Below are 25,817 nucleotides of genomic sequence, written 5' to 3'. Positions count from 1 at the left end.
GGTAGACTGGCAATTGTCCAAGGCTTGGGGAGGACTGGAAAAATGGGGTAGTGGACTCCTAATGAGCACAGGTTGGGGGGTGGAGGGATGAAAGTGCTATGGAATTAGATAGTAATGAAGGTCATAGAACTCCGGTGAATCTACTTAAATCTATTGTACCCCTTAAATGAATTGTACCCCTTAGCAGGGTGATTTTTTTTTAATAGTATGTGAATTATATCTCAGTAAAGCTATTGTCAAGAAGAAACATAGTGTGTGCTTTGCTTTCCCACATTGTCTCAGTGTTCATAGCATGCTTTTGAAGTAGGCAGTGAACCTTTTAGTCCTCTAGATAATATGAGGTTCATATGAAGTTATTTATATAAAAGTCACATGGCTCATTAGTGACAACAGCAAGAGTCTAATACTGAAGCCCATAAGTCTTCTAATACAGCATCATGCCTGCTCCATCTGATCCCACCCATTTAGTCCTGGTTCTGATTTATAAATATACACATGCTCGGTTTCATATGTTAAAGTGTCTGAAGTGTCAGAAGATTTTGTGAGGTCAGTGTATTATGATTAAAAAGGAATTTTAACTTCCATATAATTACTTTCTGTCTCCTTTTTTTGAGACATTTCAAATAGTAAAATGTTTATTGGAAATGTTTTAATGACGTTTCAGAGATTTTACTGTAGTCTGTATGTCCACATGTATAAATTTAGATTTGTATAAACATCAAGAAATAAATGACCTTAAAGGTGTTTGGGGGAGGTTAATTTTTATTATTATGAAACATAATATGTCTAAACACTGGCAGTATATTAATATATTAGTTTGCTCTTTTCCTCTCTCAGCCTCTGCAAAGGATAGAAAATGAAGTGGAACTCTTAGGTGAACATCTTCCAGTAGGAGGTTTTACTTATCCTCCATCGGCCCATCCCCCAACATTACCTCCATCAGCTCCTTTGCAGTTCCTAACCCATGATCCTTTGCATCAGGAGGTGTCCTTCGGAGTAGTAAGTTTTCAATCATGTTATTAATCTATTACTTGCTCTGATAACTTGTTCTGAGTTCTGTTTCTATATAACTCTGCCTGTTTAGAGTTTTAAATGTATTCTTGAAAGCGTTTGTTTGGTCGGAAAATTGTATTTAAAACTACACCTAAGTGTATTTTTTTTTTAAAGATTTTATTTATATCTAGAGAGGAAGTGAAAGCGGGTGGTGAGGGAGAGGGAGCATAGGGAAAGGGGCAAGCGGACTCCATGCTAAGCTCAGAGCCTGGTACGGGACTCAATCCCATTACCCTGAAATCATGACCTGAGCCAAAATCAAGTCAGATGCCCAACTGACTGAGCCACCCAGGTGCCCCAATCACTAAGGAATATACTTAAGTGTATTTTTTTTTTTAAGATTTTATTTATTTATTTGACAGAGATCACAAGTAGGCAGAGAGGCAGGCAGAGAGGGAGAGGGAGAAGCAGGCTCCCTACTGAGCAGAGAGCCCAATGCGGGGCTCGATCCCAGGATCTTGAGATCATGACCTGAGCTGAAGGCAGAGGCTTTAACCCACTGAGCCACCCAGGCACCTCTTAAGTGTATGTTTTAAACTAGTTGTATTTATGCTAACATTTAATAAATACCAAATCTTAAGAAATTTTGTAGGTTTTTTAAAGAAGAGAGACTATTAGGCAAAATAAGTAGTTAAAAAGGTAGAGTGATCTTAAATTGTTTTAACTTTTTTCCCCTACAGCCTTATCCTCCATTTATGCCTCGGAGGCTCACAGGACGTAGTAGATATCGATCCCAGCAGCCAATACCACCTCCCCCCTATCATCCCAGCTTACTACCATATGTGTTGTAAGTTCTGTTTTTCTCATTGTAGTGAATTCTGAATTTTGATAGCCTTGACGTTCTCCTCCTCTTATGAATATCTTCTGCGTGATACATGATTGAGGGTGTTTTAGAGATTTGTTTTTATGTAATGTTAAGGGATTGGACTGGGAGACTGTGTAAGGGTGGAATAAGGAGAAGAGCCAAGAACAAGGGAGAAGTGGGAGAGGAAGAAATTTGTGAGCCAGAAAATAGGTCAGAAGATTTAAAAAATAAATCAAAAAGTAGAAAAGTTTACAATTTTGCCTCTTACAGCTGTCATCACTAGCCACCTTTGAATATCCAGCTTTTTAAATTAAGATTTTATTATTTATTTGAGAGAGAGAGCACCCGTGTGTGCATGTGCATGTAGCAGGGAGGGGCAGAGCAATAGGGAGAAGCAGACTCCACACCAAGCAGAGAGCTCATTGTGGGGCTTGATCCCAGGACTCTGGGATCATGACCTGAGCCGAAGGCAGATGCTTCACTGACTGAGGCACCCAGGGGCCTCGCATATGTTTGATGCTGCTGCTTTCCCAAGGAAAGAGGTCAGAGAAGTTATTTCTGTGCCTTAGAAATACTGTTAGGATTAAGTTTGTAACAGATGCCCAAGTGTTACACATGATAGTTTTTAATTTGTCTCTCACGTAGTGAAGTTCAGAAGTGGGCAGTTCAGGAATTGTTGGCCCAATAATTAAGGAATGGTTCTACCATGTTCAAAATTTTTTGGCTTTCTCTACATGAATGAAGATGGCTCCTCGGGTTCTAGCCATTATATCTACACTCCAACTAGCAAAAATGAAAATGGATCTCTCTGCCTTCCTGCCTAGTTTCCACTGGCCAGAATTCAGTTTCAAGTCTATAATTAATTACCTTCTAAGAAGACTAGGAAATGTTTTTATACAGAGGGCAAGGCTCCTATACCACACACTATTTTGATAATTGTAGCTGTATTAGAAGTCTTTAAAGTCAGATAATATCAGAACTTGGCTCTTAAAATTATTTGAAGTCTTACATGATCCATGTAAAGTTGAAAATCAGCAAATCGGTTTCTACTAAAATGCAGTTTGCTGGGATTTTGGTAGGAGTTGCATTAAATTTATAGATCAATTTTGGAAGAGAATCGATATCTTCTAGTCTGCCTAACAGTGTATTTCTCTATTTGTTAATTTAAAAAAATCTTCCTGGTGGTAGTATTTTTAGTTTTTAATTATATAGGTCTTGCACATGTTTTGTTAAATTATAATCTCTAATATTTCATGTTTTTTATGCTTTTGTGAGTTGTATTTTTTTAATGTCAGTTTTATTGCTAGTAAAGTCCTTTTCTTTAAAGGGTTGCCACTGATTAACACTGACCATTCTTTATTCTTTTAGCATTAACCTTGTTCTTCCCATTCTATTCATTGAAGTAGTGTACCAGTGTATCAATATTAGTGTTGGTTGTTTTCACTGCAGATCAATGCTTCCAGTGCCACCTGCAGTGGGCCCAACTTTCAGCTTTGAATTGGACGTGGAAGATGGAGAAGTAGAAAATTACGAGGTTAGTAGGTAAACTGTGAGTTTGTTTGGGTAGAGTTATATGCATAAGAAGTATTCTACTCAGTCACCTAATTAAACATGCATTTGATAAATCCTTTGTATGTTTCACAACATGAATATATCAGAAAAGTGGTTGGCATCCTTGGGATATTTCTACATGTACCACACAGCTATGATAAGAAGATAGGCTTGGTGCTGTATTAGAGTTACATAAAATGCCTTTGAGAGAATGTAAGTGGCAAAACATTGAATTGTGATTTGGTGTGAAAAGATTTTTTGGAAGCATAAGTGTTTGAGCTGGTTCCGAACGGATGGAAAAAGAGCAGCTTCGTGCATGAGATTGAGGTAGGGAAGTGCCGGATATTCTTGAGGCATGGCATGCAGTTGGTGGCTTAAGTGAAAAGGAGAAAATAGAGATTTGATTGAAAATCTCAGCTGGCTGTTGAGTATGTGTGCCCTGCTAGAGACATAATTTTCACTGTTGGGAGGAAGGAGCTGCTAAATGTTTTGGTTCTGATGGCATCAGATTCTACCTTTAAGAGTCAAAACTGCTAGTAGCATAAAGGAGTAGATGGGAATGGTTAGACATTAGTGGGAGGAAAACTTACTAAATAGGTTGGGCAAATTATAGGACCATGCAATTCTGAATTATGGGAACTGTAAATCTAAAAGAGTAGATCTTAAGAGACTTTTTTCTTTATTCTTAAAGTTTTTAAATGTGGTTTAATTTGAGAGACTTAACGCTAGAATCAGCAGGAATTGATCGCCAAATGGTTTGTGGTAGTGTCGGGTATGCACAGGGGGCTTGCAGAAGAAGATGTTCTGCAAAAAAGATTGCAGTAGTTCATGAAGAAGGCAGAATAAAAGAAGATAGCAGGTCAAGTAGCTTATATTTTCCATACTTATATAATTTTATATATAATATACAAAATAATATATTGAGGTTACGAATGGGAGGTGCAGTTTAGGGGTTGGAAGGCAACTTTGTATTGTTGATTGTAAGTGACAATGTGACTTTTTTTTTTTTTTTTTTAAATATTAGTTGAACCTTTCTCATTCCAGCTTTACTTGGTCTCTATACAATGCGAATAGAACCTACGGATAGGGAATAGACAAACATACACACACAATCTTAAAGCACCTTTGGTGGTTTTTTTCTTCTTCTTTTTTTAAAACACACATGGAAGAAATCAGGCCAAATACTATATTCTTCTGTAGTTTTCAAAATGCTATTATGTCATTTTCCTTCTACCTTATAATCACACTGCACTGTCCTTTGGACTCCAGTTCCAGATTTCTCGAGAGAGAAAGGGGCTGTGTAATAATTTCCTGGTTTTGTTTCTACACTGATGTCAGTTTTGTGCAGAGGAGTTGGTTATCCTTTAAGTATTGTATACTAAAATTAAGTCATAAGTCATGTTGCTGAAGAGGACAGCTCCTTGGTGAATAGATCATGTACCCATCAGTGGAAAAAACAGTGATACCATCCCAACATAAGAAAAATATTTTGGGATGCCTGGGTGGCTCAAAGAGAGATGAAAATTGGCTCCTTTTTCCCTTTCTAGGCCCTGTTAAACCTGGCAGAGCGACTGGGAGAGGCTAAGCCTCGAGGACTGACTAAAGCAGATATTGAACAACTTCCTTCTTACCGGTTCAATCCTAACAATCACCAGTCAGAACAGACTTTGTAAGTACATTTTTCCGACATCACTCGAAAATTTCCTTTTCTACCTTTATAAAATAAAAGCTTGAGAGTCAAAGATAACTTGATAAAGATAAATAGTTTCTATTGCATACTCCAGGCCTGTCCTGTTCAGTAAGGTAGCCACTAGTCACGTGAGGCTGTTTAAATTAAATAAAATTAAGTTTCTTTATTGCACTCAACTAGTGAGTCTGTTGTTAGAAGATGTAGAACATTTCTGTCTCTAAAAGTTCTGTTCAACAGTCCTGTTCTAGATTTTTAGGTTGCCTAGAAATTTTATGGTTTCTGTTTCTAACTCCAAAATATTTTATATGAGATTGAAGAGTTTGTACATGTAAAGGTTGAGGTTTTTACATAAACATTCTCCTTATTATAGTATCTTTAAGGACAACTTTATGGAGATACAATTCACATGCAAAGTATGCAATCAGTGGTTTTTAATATATTCATAGAGTTTTGTGACCTTCAAATTTGCAGTCTTCAAATTCAAAAGTCCACTATTTCTTCACACCAGAAAGAAACCTCTTACCTTCTAGCAGCTACTTTCCATTTTTGCCCAACCCTATCTATTCCAGCATAGCTTTCCACTAATTTACTTTTTTACCTCTGCAGCTCTGCCTGTCCTGGACATTTCACATTAATGAGATCATACAGTATATGCTCTTTTATGTATGGCTTCTTTAACTTAGCATAATGTGTTCAAGGTCCATTATGTTGCTTGTATCAGTACTTCATGCCTTTTTATGGCCAAATAATATTCTGTCAAAAGGATAACACCAAATATTGCTTATCCTCTTCCTCAGTTGATGTGATGTTTGGGTTGTTTTCATGTTTTGATTAGTATTAATAATACTGCTATGAACATTTGTGTACAGAATTTTTCTGTCGATATGTTTTCATTCCTCTTGGGTATCTAATAGATCATATGGTAGCTTTGTTTAACCTTTTTTAAAAAAGTTTTTGTTTATTCATTTATTTAAGTAGTCTCTGCACCCAACATGGGACTCAAACTGACAACCCCTGAGAGGGGTTCTGACTGAGCGAGACAGATGTCTTTGTTTAACCTTTTGAGAACTTCCAATTTTTTCCAAAGTGGATACACCATTTTACATTCCCACTAGCAATATGTAAAGTTTCTCCATATCCTCTCCAGTGCTTATTCTGTTTTGATTCTAGCTGTCCTAGTGGGAGTGAGGTGGTATCTTACTAAGTTTATCTCCATTTCCCATATGCTAACGATGTTGGACTGTTTTACTATGCTTATTGGCCACCTGTGTATTTTCTTTGGAGAAATGTCTGTTAACAACCTTTCTCCATTTTTAAATTGTTTTATTTTTATTATTGAGTTGTAGAGATTATTTATATGTTCTACATACAAGATGTTCCCTTATAAGATACAATTTTCAAAAATACCTCCCAATTTGTAAGTTGTCTTTGCATTTTCTTGATGGTGTCTTTTGAAGCACAATTTTTTTTAATGTTCGATTTATCTACTTTTTTTGTTTCTTGTGCTTTGGTAGTGTTTCTGCTAAACCATTGCTTATTCCATGGTCATGAAGATTTAACTCTATGTTTTCTTCTAGCAGTTTAATAGTTTTCAGCTCTTAATTTAGGCCTTTGTTCTACTTTTCAGTTAATTTTTGTATATCATGTGAGGTAGGGGTCCAACTTCATTCTTTTGTATACGGATATCCGATTGTTTCAGTACCATTTGTTGAATATTACTAGTGTCTTCAGTATTAAGACTAGCTTGGATGTTTAACCAGTTTTCTTGCTGATCTCTTCATAAAGTGAAACATTCTAAATGTCTTAATATCATGATTTTTTTCCAGGATATTGATAAATTATTTTGTCTTGAAATTTAAGTGACAGTTTGAAAAGTGAGATGATAAATGGTTTTTTTAGGTTTCATTAGTCATAACAAAATAGAAAACCACTTAGATTTATGGTTAAATGATCTTTTTTGCTTTTTTTAGGTGTGTAGTATGCATGTGTGATTTTGAGTCAAGGCAGCTACTTAGAGTTTTACCCTGTAACCATGAGTTCCATGCCAAGTGTGTCGACAAATGGCTTAAGGTAAAGTGATGGCATCTGTGAAGAGAATAACATTGAATTTTCTTTTTTGTTGACCACAGTTTTATGGAAAGTAAGTCCCTTGTTCTGGTGGAGGATGGATAAGGAGATAAAATTTTCAGTGATTTCTGTAAATAGAAAAGGCCAGTAAAAATTAACTAGAGTCATCAGTGTGGGAGTAATTGTGCAAACCTTAAAAATAGGTTGTCTTCAATCATAGTATATCCTTTCTAGTGGTATGTATAAGGATGAGTTCTGAACTTGTTGGGCCAGTTTCCTCTAAGAGTTTAGAAGGGACTTCCTTTGTTAGAAATTTACATGGGATGGGGCCCCTGGGTGCTCAGTGGGTTAAAGCCTCTGCCTTTGGCCTAGGTCATGATTCTAGGGTTCTGGGATTAAGCCCCGCATTGGTGTCTCTGCTCAGTGGGGAGCCTGCTTCCTCCTCTTTCTCTGCCTGCCTTTCTGCCTAGTTGTGATCTCTGTCAAGTAAATAAATAAAAAGTCTGGCCGGGGCGGGGGGGATTTACATGGGAAATGAACCACCAGTGCATTTATTTATTTATTTATGATTTTTATGATTTTATTTATTTATTTGACAGAGATCACAAGTAGGCAGAGAGGCAGGCAGGGGTAGGGGAAAGCAGGCTCCCTGCTAGGCAGAGAGCCTGATGCGAGGCTTGATCCCAGGACCCTGAGACCATGACCCTGAGCCCAAGGCAGAGGCTCAACCCACTGAGTCACCCAGGCGCCCCCACTAATGCTTATATTTAATCCTGATCATTTTTCTGTTCTGTAGGTGTGAAAAACCCAAAGGACACAAATTCCGTATTTTGTACTGGTAGAATAAAAAAATATGATGCAGTAGAGTAATTTTAAAAGGGTCAACTTTATTATTTTTTTAAGAGTATTCTGATTAGGAGATAAGACCAGTGATTTAGATAAGGTCACATTTTGGTGAGCAAGACAGATGAGTTAAAACAGAATTAGTCCTCTGTATGAGCACAGTGGAAGGGTGCCCAGTTAGCTCAAGCCAGATCCAGAAGGCAGAGTCTTAACTTTTTAAAAAAGTATTATAATTGCATGGCCCTGCTGTGTAGAACAGAGATTGATAAGAAAATAGCAGATGCTATATGGTTGATTTCAGGAGTGGCAAGAGAAGAGATATTCAAAGATAGGGCCAGTGACTGGCTTATTGTGAAGTCACAATGTGCGTGAAGGAGTGTGGACTTAATCCTGGAAATGATGTGGAAGCCTATGACTGAGATTGTATTTTAAGAAGATGACTAGAGAATGGAAAGGAGAGAGATTTCTGAGAGACTTTGAGAAGGAATGATGATGTTCTGGGCTAGACAAAAAGGAATACTGGCAATTGGATGAAGAGAACTGATTTGAGAACTATTACAATGTATAGCCGGAGTATTGGATGAATAAAGTGTTTTAGAAAGAGAGCAGGTGATACTTAGTTTTGTGGCTTTGGCAACTCAAAAAGTAGTGCCATTTGTTGAGAGGGCATTTTAAGCTAGTTACTAAGTCTTTTTGAACTGGTGATAGGTAATCTTGTCTGTATGTTGAAACAGACATAATTAAAAAGCAGTTATTCATCGGCTGCTAAGTCTTTGAGTTTGTAGTGTATTTTTTTTTAAGATTTTATTTATTTATTTGGCAGAGATCACAAGTAGGCAGAGAGAGAGGGGGAGGCAGGCTCACTGCTGAGCAGAGAGCTCGATGCAGGGCTTGATCCCAGGACCCTGAGATCATGACCTGAGCGGAGGGCAGAGACTTTAACTCGCTGAACCACCCAGGTGCCCCAGTAGTGTATTTTTTTTTTTAAGAGATGAAATGATTGCTTTGTATCTTTTTAAAGGAATAAATAAGTAAAAACTATGTGGGAAATAAAAATAGCTCATTGTGTTTAACATGTTACATTGTAAAGTCACAGTTCAGACATATTTTCTCTTTTGTGTTTTAGGCAAATCGTACTTGCCCAATCTGCCGAGCTGACGCTTCAGAAGTGCATCGGGATTCAGAATGACCAACCTAAGAGCACAAATTTAGTTTGGGTGTTCCTCATCACATGTATATACGGACTATCCTTTGAACTTAATCTGTGTGGCTTCCAGCCCTCCCTTTACCAAAAGGGTCAATGGACCTTTCTTTGCACTGTGTGACTTAATCAACTATAAAAGCTTACAATTAGTCTTCACAATTATGGGATTGTTATACTAACCGTGTGATTGGAACTCCAAAGACTTTTTCTTTAGCTTAATTTTGTGTGTGCACTAACATTCCCTGGTTTTTGTGTGATCATTCCGAGTGTTGCTGCAAGATTACAGTGGACGTGATCTTTTAGCATGTGCTTTTATAAAAAGTGGTAGCTCCAGATGATATAGCAATCTACCTTATATAGAGCCTTCAGAAACTGTGAGTGGAAATGAATGCAGCGTATGACTGTTGGTGATAAATGTATCTGTGTGTGAGAGAGAGTGTGCGCAACTACTTGTGTGAGGGCATGGTAGCTAACGTGTGTATGAGATCCTATATACCAGCATGTACCAAGAATGTGTGTGTAGTTTTAATTATGCTGCAATGTATAATCTGGTGTGTTATTTAAACAGCACTAGTACTGTACACTGGTTTTTTCCCTTGTGTTTGCTGTTGCACACTGATTGCTAAGGGTGCATCAATGATAAGCATTGAATACTCCATCCCTTCCCTCCCAGTGAATGGAATGAGAAAAGCCTTCTTCCTTTGCTTCAGGCAGCTGTCACCTTCTCTTTGTTGGTGGTCCCAAGTGGGTCACTTAAGAAAAAAAGTGTAACAGATTTCTCACTCCATAAACCTGATGTTTTGATTCTGTTGTGGAAAAAAAAAAATTTTTTTTAATCTCCAACTTACTGTTTCCAAAAAGAAGGTGCAATATCATACATCATCAGTTAGCAATATTAGCATTTCAATCAGTGATTTGAATGTTGATACTTTCTTGTTTTTTCCTTTACATTTCCAGTAAGTTTCTTACAGGAAGTTACCTGTGATTTTTTTTTTATTATTATTATTTAGTGTTTAGGTTTGTAGTCTATTCTGAAGATTTTTGAGTAATATATTTCTAAGAATATCGCAGGACCCATTGTCTCACCTCCTTCACTTCCACCTGAACAAAATCTGTTAGCTAATTCAGCTTGACTTTTGATACATTCTTTGTTAAGCGCTCATAGGCAACTAAATTCTTTTAAGAAATTCTGTTTCTGTTTGTACTGATTCACCTGCCAACCTCCAATTCTGAAAGTTGTCTGGTTCTTCCCTCAGTAAATGTGCTTCTCATGGAAACCCTCATTTCCAGGATGGATCAAGTGCTGTGACAGCTCGAATTCTTAGACCTGATGTGCTTTGATGTTTTATTGCTTTTTAAAATTTTTGTTTGAATGAGAAAAATTTAATATAACAGGTCCAGAATACTTGCAGTATAAATGAAGATTTGATTTTTGTATAAAAAATAATGCTGTAAAACAGGAATTGACCTTCATTTAGTTGATCTGAAATAATACATAGCTGTGTGGGTTTTTTTTTTAATAGGTCCATTGAGCATCATCTAGATTGTTTAAAGTCATTTTTCCAGCAGTGTTTTGGTTCCTCCCTCGTTCTTTCATTGTCTTCAGCCTTGTCTGCCTCTTCCTGCAGTTGAGGTCATTGCTTTGTTTGCAGTAATGCAAGCTGCCTAATCCCAATCAGAACTGTGATGACTTGCTGCCAGCCTCACTCAGCTTTCAGTTGGCTCTGTGTCCGTTTTCTACTCAGACAGTGTTAACTACTTGTTACTGCCATGCTACTTGCCTTCCCTGAAGTCTCTATAAGCTCATCCCAGCTTAGAGTTCAGTAAAGTCAGTCCTCACAGAAGCACAATTTTGCCCTTTTCAAGACACTGTTGCCTCTATCTAGTCAGACATAGGATTTTGCATACTTTCTGTTTGCCCAGTAATTGTCAGTGCATCAGAAATACATCTCAACAGTGCTAAAGTGCACATGTTACTTTTCAATCATTAGGATATTCCCCACCTGTTCCTGATGAATAAAAAGTGTGTTGAAGACCAAAATTATTGGCGTAATAATCAGCTACATTACAAATCACGTATAGTTTGATCTTTATTTTTTTTAAGTATAAAAAATCATGTTTAAAATGGCAAAAGCCCATCTTATACATACTCTTTTATATAGCTGCAAAAAATTTATATCTGTACAGATCTAACATAACACTACTACACTCAGTATTCATTTTATTGAAGCATGCAAGTAAAGCACTTTTTCTAATTTATATAGATACCTAATTAACAAGGCACATTGTACTAATGACTAGGAAAAGTAGCTCTTTTGTCCCTCCCTCTGACGATGAATTCTTGTCATAATATCCCTTTTCCAGCAAATATTTGAGAGGCAGTTGGCAATTTGGGAGGCAGCAGGGTCTATTTTGGTAAAATCCTGAAGTAATATTGCACTTTTGTGACCGATCTCTGGGAATGTCTTTCTTTGCATGGGGCCCTTGGAGATGTGTATGGATTTGCTTATTAAGTGGTTAGTGTGTATTAGGAGCATATATGCATGTGTTCTGAACCAGCTCAGACTAGCCACAGTGAGCAGCTTCATGGCTAACAAGAAAGAATAGTTGCTTCGTGCCCAGCTGTTGTCATCTTGAGCGATGCACCAGATAGCAGGCAGATGTTGGTTTGTTGCCTTCTTCCTCTTTTCTCCTAAAACAGTATTGGCTTTACCACCTTAACTCTGCTGTGGGGTTTTCATTTTGTGTTGTTTTGCATGAATTATCATCTTTGAATTTTTTTCTGCCACCCCCCCCCCCAATCCCCTATCCCCAAAGAACAAAACAAAAAACAAGTCAAGGCCTCCAGGTATCAAGATCTCATTAGGACTTTCTGTCCTGAATTTTTTTGAGCAAAATCTGGAAAATGTGAAAGCATATTTAGATTTTATACACTCTCTGAAATGGGATTTATTAAGATTCTTAAATTGGGCCTCTTCTAGTATTTTGAATGAGATCTACCAACTCAAAGAGAATATTTTTCACAGATATCTTTAGGCCTTCATTAGAAAGCTAGTTTCCCCCCTGTGGTACATTTGGTTACCTCATTTTGCTATTTGTTTCAGATTATGAAAGCTTACAGGGGTGTTTTTTGGAATCATTTGCTGAGTCATTTCCCCAAATCATATTCCATTGTATCAGTTAACATATAGTTTTAAATGTACGTATTATAAATATCTGTAACCAAATCATTTGAAGGCTTGATAAATTTTTAACAAAGTTTGTACATTTTTTATGAAAGTTACTAGTAATGCTTTACTAAGTAGTGCAATGAATTTTTATTTTTAATCCCTGTGCCCAATTTTGGAGTTGAGAGGGTTGTTGGTAATAAATGTATGATGTACACCTAAAACATTTTGTTGCGTTTCGTGTTACTGTGTTAGGGAAGGGGTAGGGTTGTATGTGCTTGAAGGGAGGGTTGTAGGGGAATTCCTGCAGGAAGATGGACCTGTTGAGCTATTTGCACCTATATTTAATTCTTAGGCTATAATACAGATTTTTACTGTATTTTTAATCATCCTAGAAACACAAAAAGAATTAGCATTATAATATACAGAACAGAATTCTATTCTTTAAAAAGCCAAGATAGGGGCGCCTGGGTGGCTCAGTGGGTTAAAGCCTCTGCCTTTGGCTCGGGTCATGATCCCAGGGTCATGAGATGGAGCTCCACGTCGGGCTCTCTGCTCAGCAGGGAGCCTGCTTCCTCCTCTCTCTCTGCCTGCCTTTCTGCCTACTTGTGATCTCTTGTCTGTCAAATAAATAAATAAAATCTTAAAAAAAAAAAAAAAGAAAGCCAACATAGCTGAATATAGCCACACATGTGGCATAGGCTTATTGAACAGTAGGGTCACATCGTAGGTAGCAAGATTTCTTTCTATATGTATTAACCATAAGATGCAGGAAATAAGATAACAATAGATAACTGGGCAAATTGGTCACCATTAGCTACAGCTTAGGTCCAACTTACTGTCAACATAATGGGGAAGAAGAGCCTCTGTTCTTCTCCATACGTGTGTGTAATCCCTTTCCTTTGACCAAAAAGGAATAAAACTCATGTACTTAATATCTATGCCAGCCATGTTACTTGAGAAGGAAAGTTAAAAACAAAAGAAAGTGGAGGCTGAAGAATAGATTTCACTTCTCTTCCTCTCTCAGGGCCTGAGAGAAGAGGCTGCCCTCTGACACTCCAGACCATAACTATTAGAAGCATCCAGTGAAATGACCAAGTCCTGATTGTTTCTCTCATTTTCCCAGCATACTGGAAAGGATGCTTGTTTTGGACTTTGAATGCTTCCAGAAATCCAAAACTTGTGCTGTCTTAAATGGCAGAGTCCTTTGCTACCCTCATTGTACACGCATGCAGGCGCTAATGCCTCCCTACCTGCAGTAAGGTGGAGGCCTGCACAGCCATGTGAGCGTTTGAAATGTGGACACCCAAATTGAGATGTACTGTACATTTATACATTGGGTTTCAAAGACCTGGTTTGAGGAAACAAAGTATCTCAGTAATTTTTACACTAATCCAAAGACCTTTGAAAGGCTTTAAGGAAGCACAGGCCCTGTGGCCGCGCTTAAAATCCAGTTCTCTTTCCCTCTGCCATGGTGATGGCAACCTGGGTTCTGAGTCACTAGGTGGAAAAGAGCTGTCCTAGAAAGCCTCTGGAATCCGATTTCCTGTGAGCAGCAGAGACCTTTAAATAAGATGTTCAGTGTAGACTCCTATCAGGACTTCATCTTTGCCCATTTATTCCCCCCTTGGACAAATCTTTTTCTTCTTAAATTCTTAACTCACCTACTGAACCTTGGATTTATCAGTTGTGTCAGTTAAAGCTCACTGGCTACCATTATTTCTTAATAGATCACAAAACCTGATTTGTACCAAAGGAAAAAAATTCTTGTGAATGTTTGTGATCATTGCTCTTAAGTGTTTCAGGTCTCTTGTATGTTACAGGTTATTGAACTACTACAGACTGCTGTCAGAAATATAATGAGCCATAGTTGTAATTAAAGATTTTTTTGGTTACCACATTAAAAAGTAAAAGGAAGGGGCGCCTGGGTGGCTCCGTGGGTTAAAGCCTCTGCCTTCTGCTCGGGTCATGATCCCAGAGTCCTGGGATCGAGCCGCATTGTGGGCTCTCTGCTCAGTGGGGAGCTTGCTTCCTCCTCTCTCTCTCTGCCTGCCTCTGCCTACTTGTGATCTCTGTCAAATAAATAAATTAAAAATCTTAAAAAAAAAAAAAGTGAAACAGTTGAAATATTTTTAATATATCCTACCAAACCTACCCAAAGTATTTCAGTATGTGATTAGTATAAAAATTAATGAGGTGTTCTATGTTTTCTCATACCAAGTCTTTGAAATCCATTGTGCAGATTTATAGCACAGCTCTGGACTGGCCACATCTGAAATGCTCAAGTAGTTATCTGTGGATGGTGGCCTTTATGTTGAACAGGACAGGTCTAGACTGGGATAATGCCATGTTACCTGGTTTCCAAAGAATGAAATATTACTCCTGATACCTTCAACACTTAACATTCTACCATTGCATACCTTTATAAACTATAGTGTGGTTAGCAGTGTTTTATTCTGTATAGTTGAATGTAACTTTTGCTATATTCAGTACTTAAATAGTAAGTTTATAAGAAGCTGCCCTAGTTGTTGTGAACATGTATAGCAGGCCTTGATAACATTCACTAATAGTTTCTTCTCAGTACATTCCCTAATCGGACATTTGCTTAGCACTTTCAGGATTCGTGGCAATTTGAAAGATTATTTGCCAATCAGAGGGTTGGGCATTCTGAACAGTTGGGAGTAGGAAACTTCCAACCCACATTGAGATGATGGGGGTAGATTCCTACTGACGTTGCCCTACAGTGCATATGCTCTGAACGTCTTTCATGTGTCCCTCTCTGCCTCCCAAAATGACGAGTGGGAAATACAGGGATAAGAAAAACTGAAGAAAGAAAAATAAACATAGTGACAGCCAGGGAAATTGAAGGTCATCTTATGGTCTGAAGTCCAAAAATGTGCTGTAGAATCAGTATGGATGTTTTCCCATTATAGATGAAGGGAAGTGAATTGTTAAGTAAAAAGGAAACCACTTTCCCTTCAAACATCTGATTCTTGCTCTACCCATGGAAACAGTAGTGGCGAGTTTTAATAAGACCTGTAGCCAATACCCTGCATCTGCCAGTACCCATCAATATGTCTAGTAAACATGTTCACAAGCTGCTTTTTCTTAACCTATTAAGTGTTGGAGTCCCTTCCCCACAGTCCATCCTTAATAGTAAGCTTAAGAGATTTGTAGTATGATGGCCTCTCTCTTCCTGTTACCTCAGTCCTTTCATGTTTGGATAAGAATAATTTTTATATTATCCAACCTTATTGGTAGTTACCACTTATAATAAGGGTTCCACAAATAAGGTAAGATAAAGCTTCTGACTATATAAATTTACCCTAGTAAAGACTGATGTTTGTGTTGATGGAGCAAGCATATGGTATCCATGTGTTCTACTTGGTTCTTTTTCTCCCTTCTGCTTTTGGACAATGTTAATACTGGGCTTAAGCTAAATCAGAGGAAAATAACCTTGACCATTGTACCAAAATAAGGCCAGCATTCCCAAGAGAAAAATGTAACGCTATCTGGCGATTCAGGCGTAGACTGCCCTTGTTTTGATATTAGTAAGGAGGAAAATAGATTGCATTTACTCTAAATTCCAGAATTTCTAAAAAGAAATTTGAATGATCTTTCGTGAGACAGGTCAGAAAGGAAAAAGTAATAATGGGATACCTGCTTGGCTCAGTGGGTAGAGCATGTGAGTCTTGATCTCAGGGTAGTGGGTTCAAACCCCGTATTGGGTGTAGAGCTTACTTAAAAAATAAAAATTAAAAAAAGTTCAATTTCTCTTCCCCCACGAAATGAGAGATTGAGATCTTTCCTAAGGCGCATTCACAGCCCCCAAGGCTGTGCTCCACAAGCCTCTATGGAGCAGCAGTTTCTGCCAGGCAGCTTCAGAATCGGGAGTCAGGTAGCTAGTGTGTCTGTTTCCGAGGGCTGCTGAAACAGGTTAACAAATTTGGTGGCTTAGAACAAATCCTCTCACTGTTCTGGAAGCCAGAAGTCAAACATCAAGTTCAGGGTTGGTTTTCTGTGGAGATTCTGAGGGGCAATCTGTGTCTCCTCTTGGAGTTCTTTGGCTTGTAGGTGTGTAACTCCACAGTCTCTGCTTCTGTCTGCACGTGGGTCTTCACATCTCCCTGGGTGTCTCTGTGTTCATCTGAATGGAAGGGCCCACATCTCTGCATAGAGGTCCGCTGTATGGGTACCTTAGAAAACACCAGATTTGTCCCATCTCGGGAAATTATTTGAATCTGTTCCAACAAATAAACACAAAACTCCAGAATTTATCATAAAACAATGACTAAAATATTTTGGACCCGGAAAATGTTAGAGGGATCTATTATTTTATCTTCAACAGTCAGAAGTAAACCTCAGTTGCTCTCACAAATTGATTCAGAGTAGTGAGGCTCCCTAACATACCCATGAAAATACATTAACTGTGAAAGTTAACTATATATGTATCGTTGGGTAAGTGAGAAGTTAGCAATGTTTTTTTAAAGGGGAATCAATAAATAGGAACAGGTCTCTAACCCGTGTCTTGTTCCATATGTACAGTTTGATCCATAATGGTTTTTTGCTGAATCAAAATCTGATAAATCTTGAGAAGACTATCGTTAACTAAAAGAAACCAGACAAAACAGACCATATTGTGCGATTCATTTATGTGAAATGTCAAAGGCAAATCTATAGCGATAGGATTAGTGGTTAACCAGGGCTGAGGGGTTGGGAAGCTGGGAGTGACAGCTAAAGAATGTGGGGTTTCTTTTTTGGAGTAATGAAAATATTATGAAATTGTGATTGATGCACCATTGTCTGAATATACTGAAACAAACACATGCACGAAAATCCATGTATGAGAATATTCATAGCAAACTTTTCATCACTCCAAACTGGAAACAACCCAAATTTTTGTCATTGAGTTTTATAATGGTTTGTTTTTTTAAGATTTTATTTGACAGAGATCACAAGTAGGCAGAGAGGCAGGCAGAGAGAGAGGAGGAAGCAGGCTCCCTGCTGAGCAGAGAGCCCGATATGGGGCTCGATCCCAGGACCCTGAGATCATGACCTGAGCTGAAGGCAGAGGCTTTAACCCCCTGAGCCACCCAGGTGCCCCAATATAATGGTATTTTAATACAGCAAAGAGAATGAAAACTATGCACAGCAGCATGGTGTATCTCTTCCAATATATTGAATAAGATGTAAAAGGATATATACCAATTATTCCAATTATATCTATACACATATATATATATATTATATACATAACTATATAGGTATACATTCCAATTACAGAAAGTTCAAAAACAAGCGAAGTGGACCTACGCTATATGAAAAAACGTGGTAGTGGTTATCCTTGGCGTTAGAGGTTACAGTTAGACCAGAGGATGCAGAGGGCATGATATGGGGGTACATCCAGGCTATCAGTAATTCTGTTTGTTGATCTGTGCTTGATGACCTAAGTACTTCACTTTGAGAAATTTGTTGTGCTTTATGATTTGTTGAGTTTTCTATATGTATAGTTTTATAAACTTTATTTTAAACAATAAGCGGTAGGTCCCACTCTGACCCTTTTGAGAGAAGTACAGCTCTCCAACACACAGGGGCAAATGAATTTTTAACCATCTTGAAGGAGCCATACCAGGTACATTGATACTCCAGTGTCACATATTGCATCCCATAAAACCTAAACAAGCTAAAACCTAAGTCAGACAGCTCCACCCCTCCATGTGTGCAAGCAGGAGTAATTTGAGAATACTACCTTCATGCTAATAAAAGATAAGTTTTTATGCATGACATCCACACCAGAGGGCACTATTGTACACAACCAAGTTCCAAATAAAAGCCTTTTAATGTGCAGGTCAAGATTGATGTGGTTATAAATATCCAAAATGTGCCTTAATGTTGTTTTTATTTACAGAAAGCATATATAAGAAATCTGTTTTCTCAGAATAGTACAGGATCAGGACAGCTGAGAGACTCGCTCCTTTAACATTGCATTTGTTTTGTACCAGATAGGATTTCTAACAGTTTTAACTGTTTTTTGTTTGTTTGTTTAACCTATGGTTGGTTGGTTGGTTTGGGTTATATTCTAAAATGCAATTTTATTTAAAATCAGGCTCCCTTTATATTGTTCAAGATGAATTCATAGATAGGAACTCAACTCCCATGCTCCTTCCACACGTAAGCATGTGGGATGGGGGTGACTATCTCTGCCAAGACCTGCCTGTCCCCACCAGTGCCAGGTTTACCGGTGACTTCTTAAATGCCGAGTTGAATGAACACCTTGCAGTCTTAGTCTTGCTGGACTTCTCTGTGGTGTACGACATTGCTCATTTCTCAGAGCTCTGTGCCTTTGGCTTTTGCGATGTCTCCCCACTCAGCCCTCCTTGTTTCTCTGCATTTCTTCTCTGTCTCTCTGAGTTTCTTTTCTTTGGCCTGCCCCTTTCCTGTCAGAGCTCCCTCTGGTGCATATTGTCATTGGAGTGAGGTGTCCTCCACTCCACTTGAGTTGTTGATTCAACGGGTCTGTCCGTTCTCATGATGCACTTTTAGTCCCTGCAGTCCCAGCTTCTCCCTGGAGCTTCTGCCTGCCTTCCCAGCTTCCTACTGGACATGTCCTCCTGAGCCTCCCCTCCCAGGTATCCCACAGGCACTCAATCTCAGTGTGTCCAAATACGAGCTCCTCACATTTCCCCCAAGCTTGTTTCTCCTCCTGTGTTCTCTGTTTCTGTCGCTGTCCCACCAGCCAGTGAAATACCCCAACCAGGATCAGGGAAGTCTTCTTGACTTCCTCATCTCCGGCCTCTCCGAATTCATCAGTTGTCCCTTTGTCTCCCCTTCCTCCACAACTGTGGTTCAGTTTCCATCATCGGCCTTTTTAAGATCTTGCTTCCAGGCTTGCATCCCCCCCCACCACCCTCTTACTCAGACCTCTCTACAGCTCCCCAAGTGAGTCATTCAAAATCTGGCTCCCTTCAACACCCACCCCACCCAAAGTCCCAGACCCTTCAGTGGCTCTTCATTGCCTACAGAACAAAGTCCAGTCGTATCTCCAACAACAGTGCTCCAAAGTCTCCAAAGTCTGCTCCTAATCGTGATTCCACTCTCAATGCTCAAGGCCCCTTTCCCACTGTCTTTCACCCTCTGGTGGCACCAACCAACTCGTGGTTCCCCAGACACCCATCCATCATCGGCCGGGTGCCGATCCATCAGTCATCAGCTGCTCTTTATATTTTCTCCTGCAGACCCTCCGCTTAGAAGGCAGCTTCTTCCCCTCCTCTTTGTTCCCTCACGACAAAGCAGGCATCACCTCTTCGAGGATATCTCCCCTGATCCCGGTGCGCTGGGTGAGACACTCCCCTGCTCCTGGAACAACCTGGTGTGTTACTGATACTTGTTCTTGTGGGTTCCCCACTGGCCTGTGAGAATCTTGAGCCTGCACTGTTGGGTATCTTTACCTTTAGGGCCTAGCTCAAAGTCAGGCATGGGATAGTAGTTCTAGAAACATCTCTTTGAGTGGAGGAATGGAGAATGACTCAGCTTGAATGGTGAATAGGCAGCTGGTGGAAACAGTTACCCAAGAATGAATCTTGCAGGAGGAGCATGTTTTGACAAAAATGGGGACAGGAGAGGAGAGTGTGTGTCAAACATGAGACACCCTGTGAGGTGAACACACAGGGGCGGGTATCCCATATCCAGGTCTAGAGCTCCTGAGAGAAGCTTGGGCCCCGTTGAATTGTATCAGCCTTGACAAGGCTGACTTCAGGAGGCCTCAGAAGGAAGGCTCCTCAGGGCCGGCCGGGGAGCCAACTCCACCTTCTTCCAGATCCACAGGACTCTGGATGGGGGAAAATAAACAGACACTCCTTTGCTGAGACGTGCCAGAGAGAGGTCGCTGAGGCTGCCTGTGACTCTCCCAACCATAGCGAACTGCCCTTCCTGGATTTGTGTATTGAATGACAGGTTCAGGTCACCGGGGAGGGTGAGAGCTGCACCCCACACACCAAATGGACGAGGAGGTCACAATCAGGAACGAGCCCCAGCCTGTGCACAACACAAATGCCATCAGCTCCTTGCCTACCCAGGGTCCCACATTTGTCTAGAAAGGGCCTTGCTTGTGCCCTATGGGATGGCTTGTCGTGACTCTTCTTAGGAATCCACTACCCAAACCCAACCCGGAACCAAAGGCATTTGCTTGAGGAAATGCATCAGAATTTCATTGCATAGCAATGTGGCAGGAAGCCCAAGTTCCAAGGAACAATTTCGTGAAGGGCAAGGGCTCTCAATGCCACTCTGAATTGTGCAACAAACAATTGCAGGGTGTTGGACAAGATGCCTGGGGAGAAGGAAGAGTGGGCAACCAGCAGAAGCAGGCTCACAACGCGTTTCCCGGTGACCTACCTGCAGCTGTGAGATCCTGACTGAGCACACAGAGGTCACATATCTGTTGCTGGTCTGCAAAGAACATACTATCTCAGGGTCATCCACTCCACTCGTCGTGACCTTATTATTTGACACCCACCCGGAGTGGGGCCAGTGGAACAGCCATTTTTATAACTCACTCCCCCTCTGTGTCGATGGATGTGCTGTCTCCAGGATTTTGGAATTGAAGGAGAAAGAAAAGGACAGTGTCTTCAGTGGCCACTTGTTCTGCCTCAAATCTTGTAGAAGCAGAAAAGGTCTGTCTGCAGGAAGAGGAAACGAAGCAGAAACCCAGAGAGGAGCAGAGATGAAAGAAGGGAATCCTGATGGAATCATTCCCTGATTCTTGTCCCACCTGCATCTCCACGCTCTGCCTCTGGGAGATACCTTGGACCCTTAAACATATTTCCCGTGTTCTGAGTCTGCTGACTCCACTCCAGTTCTCTGAGAATCCTCCTACCGGGAACGTGCCACTAATTCCCTGTGTGCCACGGGTCAGTTGCCTAACCTCTCTGGGCATCATTTCCTCGTCTGTCCACTGAGGGTCATAAGATTCTTCACAGGATCAGAGGAACTAAATAATTTTAGCACAAGTGAAAGTGCCAATGATATTGCCACCCACATGGCAGGCCTTTCCCATTTCCTCCTCCTCTAAGAGACCAAAGGCACCCCCTCAAGGTTTGGAGGGAAGATTCTGGGGTCATTCAGCTATTACGTGAAAAATCTGTTGTTTCACCCACTAAAAGAGGACTAGAGCCTTCAGTGCTTGTAAAACAAGACACAGCATCTTTCTTTGCATTCGCTTCTGGACTTTGCAGGTCTAGACATTTGGTCTGATGAACACACTTCTCATTGCCTACTGGTGTCCATTCTCTCACTCCTTCTCTGACAGTTCCCAGCCATCCCTCCCCCATGCAGCCCATGCTTGGAGGAGGGAACCGACTTTGGTCCTAGATTCAGGGTAGGCCCTGGCTGGGTAAAGTCAGTGAATATATTCCATGTCCCTGGCAAATCAGGGTTTTCAAGAGACCACCTGGTCCAAGCAGTGCACGTGAAACTGACCCTTACTTGAAATGTGAGCTCAGAGATGCTCTCTGTTTCTCTGGATGTAAAGAAGGAGGTACATGTCCCTGTTAGCTACTGACCGTCATCCTATAGGCATGAGGGAAATTAGCCTCGGGTTGAAGCCAACCCCATGAAGGCAAAAGAGAATTTGGAAAGAAACAGGCTTCTGATGCCATGCGTGGACTGCTTTATCTATCGTCTGACTACGTGAGCTAGCAAAACCCCTGTTCAATTGGCTTTTCTATTACTGGTGAAACAGTATCATAACAGATGGAAACAGGCAAATGTCTGCAGGGGTTCAGAGCTCCATTAAAAACAGTGCAGTGTTTCAACAGGAACAGTACAAGTAAATGAGATGATAGACCATTATTCAAATCTTTTCCCAAACCCTGGAGTTTTCAGCCAAGGACCTCACCAAGATGATTAGTTTTAGCTGTTCTCCAGTATTTACCAGATTTGTCTCTCTCCTGAGATTCTCTGGCTCCTCGGAACTCAGCGTGTGTAGACCTGCCCTCATCTTCCTGCCCAAACCCCTCTCAGCCTCTGGTGCTCTCAGAGCTGCTGATGGAGTCCAACAAGGCCAGCTGTCATCCATGCCGTCACTTCCTCACACCTCTCTCCTATCAGTCCCCAAGGCACGCTTCCACCTCTCTGTTCTGCCCCTTGGTTTCTCTATTTTTTTTTCTTCATTACCCTCGTTTAGGCTTTCTTCCTTTCTCTCCCAATTACAAGTCTGTTGGATCATACTTACTGCTTTTTCTGATGGATTCTTTTTTAACAGAAAGTTGGGATCTTGCTGCATACCCACCAAGAAAACTAAGTGACAAGAAGGGGACAAAACTGCATATAACACGTGTATCCCCTACTCTTCCTGAAATAGTCTTTGCAGAAGTGATTTTTGGAAGTGGTGTGATAGTCCGCTGTATGCGCTTCAAGATGTATTTAATTGTTTCTCTGTTACTGAACAATTTTTTAAAAGATTTTATTTATTTATTTGTTAGAAGGAGAGAGAGCATAAGGAGGGGGAGTGGCAGGCAGAGAGAGAAGCAGGCTCCCTGCTGAGCAAGGAGCCCAGTGCGGGGCTCGATCCCATGACCCTGGGATCATGGCCTGAGCTGAAAACAGATGCTCAACCAGCTGAGTCACCCAGTGCCTCTCAGCAGTTAATTTAAAAGCCTGCCTGAGGTAGGTCTTGAGACTGTGTGCATGCACACACGCGCGCACACACACACACACACACACACCCCAGCCCAATGTCCATCACTGAAAACTGGTAAATAAATGGTGGCATCTGTGACTGGACATTGAGGTGGGATTCTCTCCGTGTGTTTCAGCTGAGACCCCCAAAGGCTGAGACTACATAGTAGATGCTTAGTTCCCCTACAACCCGAGGGAAGGTCTGGACCACACACGTGGGACATGCTAAGATGTCCTGCACCCAGCTTTGCAGGCGTTATTGCTCACCTCTGTCCCGCCTATAAAAGGCCAGCAGGCTCAGGAGTTCTTGGAGCGCCCAAATCTCCTCCGCCCTCCATCACCCACTGTGGGTGGAGCTGTGGGAAAGAATCACTCAGGAGATGACTGGAGGACTCACCTGTGCCCCTGGACTCGTGGGGACAGAAGGCACGCCACCTCCCTGAGAAGGGGGGAGGCACAGGGTGAGGAGGGGCTGAGCCGGGCTGCACAGGCAGCAGTGACCTCCCACCAGCCAGTGCTAGACAGCACATTCACAGAGCAAGCTACCCAGAATATTAACAGTGACTGTCTGCAGAGGGGAGTAGAATTCAGGGTTGAAAGTAGTGGAAAGGAACTCTCTGATTTTTGAATCTAGGGACTTCTAGATTGCTCAGATAAAACATGTTCACATGCTACAAAAAAAAAAAAAAAAAAGGAAGGAAGGAAGGAAAAAAGTACATATAATAAACAGAACAGTTAATTGTTTTCTTTAGGAGGCAGTACTAGGAAAATACTTGCAGCAATTTTAGATTTTCATTGTGTTTGAAATTTTTACAATAAACATGTTTTATTCTTAGAAGCGGAAAAATGTCCAGACAGCACTTAATAAATGAATGCACGCATGAATGAAAGAACAAGTGAAAGCCACCATTCGGGCCACACAGAACTCCCGACTCATTGGGTGGGACTGTAGCTCCCCTGCCTCGGAGGGCCTGTGGCACCAGTAGAACTCTCCGTTTCTTAGACTGCCCACACCTGGTGGGGAGGGGCATCCAACCAGGACTGCAGACTGGTCTGTGTTCAGGAGCAGCAGTCGTTAACTTTCCAACAGGGAAACTGAGGCACACTGGGAAAGGAAAGTCAAGCAGAGGGTTAGTGAGAGGCAGGTAGGGCTGGGACCCAGGTGTCCTAGTAGCTGGCATCATGTTCTTTCCATGAGTAGTGTTCACGTGGGTGGTAGCCGAAAAGGGGACTTTTCCTCCTCCACCCTCCTCCAACCAGCAATGCAGCAACCCACCTGTTTGCTCTTGGGTAAGTAAATGAGATTGGTGAGGTTTATTGTTTGCCTTTTTTTTTTTTTTTTTTTTTTTAAGAGCCCTGGATTCCTAGGAAGAAAGAGAGCATTCTTTGCTTACTGTGCCCCTGTAGAAACCTGGAGTCCCTGTAATGATGGCAAGTAACTTCCCATACTCCACATCTCCTTACCTACACATAAGCTGCAGGTGACTGGGAAAATATTTCTGGAGCAGTAACTCTGATGATAGAGCTAGAGCTTTGCTATTCCCAAGGGTCGGATCTTAAGCCATCCATACCAGTTCCCAGCAGAGCCTCTCTCCTCTTTGATCTGAGCCCCTTTCTCTCGGCTCCTGGCCTCACTCTTCCATCCCCCAGGACTGACCTGGAGAAATGGGCTGTTCCCAGAGTTAATGTGTCCTTGAGGCATGGCCAGACTCCACAATAACCTTCTTTTTTTTTTTTTTTTTTAAAGATTTTATTTATTTATTTGACAGAGAGAAATCACAAGTAGTCGGAGAGGCAGGCAGAGAGAGAGAGAGAGGGAAGCAGGCTCCCCGCTGAGCAGAGAGCCCAATGCGGGACTCGATCCCAGGACCCCGAGATCATGACCTGAGCCAAAGGCAGCAGCTTAACCCACTGAGCCACCCAGGTGCCCCACAATAACCTTCTTAATGCAACAAGGAAATGGCAAAGTTTGAGTGGGTGTTTAGCATTGAGCTTTGGCTCATACACTCCATGATCAAATAGCAGTTGTTCTCAAACAAAGTCCTCAAACAAAGACCATAAAGTTCTCATCTTGACCTTCTTGAGGAAAGACGTTTTGGGTCTGGGAGTTCTTCAATAGGTCAGGCAGCTGGCTGGCAGGTGTTAGGAGCCGGCTGGGAGTTTCAGGCAGACAGCTGCTGAGGGAGATACTCCAAAGGGGCCAGGATGCCTGAGCCTCCGATGGTTTCAGCTCTAACTTATGTGCTTAGATTCGGTTGTATCATGTGTCGGGGGATGGTGGTGGGGATGTCAGCAGTGACTTTCCTTTACGTCTCCGGGGCCCTCTGCCCATTTTCTGCCACGTCTCGATCCTGTTCTCTGTTGGCCCTTGATCAACTGTCCAGGGCAACTGACATGAGCAACAAAGGGCTCTGTGTCTTCTGAAAAGGATGTTGAAACGGAACTGAACATGCCTGTGTTTTCAGAACCTCCCATCTGCTGGCCACTCCTCTGGGTTCTTAACCTTTCTGTGTGCCGTGAGCTCACTCCTTTGGCAGGCTGGCCAAGCCTGTGGACTGCTCTTCAGAATGCTGTTTCTAGTGCCTAAAATAAGTGCAAAGGGAATCGATCAAATTGAAATATAGTCACCAAAATATAAACGAATCTGCGATATGGGGAGTAAATGCTACTTCGGTAATGCATTGAAGGACAAAATCTAGCAGTAGGTCTAATAATGACTATGCTTTTGAAGAGGTGATGAATGGAAGTGATAATTCACAGACT

The 25,817-nt window shown here is 41.1% G+C and overlaps 1 protein-coding gene across 33 annotated transcripts in view; it reads left to right on the top strand.

Annotated features, from left to right (window-relative positions):
• Nucleotides 1–12,604, top strand: part of RNF38 (ring finger protein 38) — a 134,984-nt gene extending 122,380 nt beyond the window's left edge. For all 33 annotated transcript variants that reach the window (XM_082694861.1, XM_082694860.1, XM_082694852.1 and 30 more), the window contains 6 exons: nt 838–999; nt 1,734–1,840; nt 3,308–3,392; nt 4,957–5,078; nt 7,070–7,169; nt 9,136–12,604. In XM_082694861.1, coding sequence (XP_082550987.1) covers nt 838–999; nt 1,734–1,840; nt 3,308–3,392; nt 4,957–5,078; nt 7,070–7,169; nt 9,136–9,198 — 639 coding nt within the window. In that variant the 3' untranslated portion in view covers nt 9,199–12,604. The remainder of the gene's footprint in view (nt 1–837; nt 1,000–1,733; nt 1,841–3,307; nt 3,393–4,956; nt 5,079–7,069; nt 7,170–9,135) is intronic.
• Nucleotides 12,605–25,817: the final 13,213 nt, after the last annotated feature.

Source organism: Mustela nivalis, assembly GCF_964662115.1.
Source record: "Mustela nivalis genome assembly, chromosome: 13".
In the NCBI taxonomy this organism is placed as follows: Eukaryota; Metazoa; Chordata; class Mammalia; order Carnivora; family Mustelidae; genus Mustela; species Mustela nivalis.
Note: the sequence above shows the minus strand (reverse complement) of the source record. Positions and strands in the feature narration are given on the sequence as shown.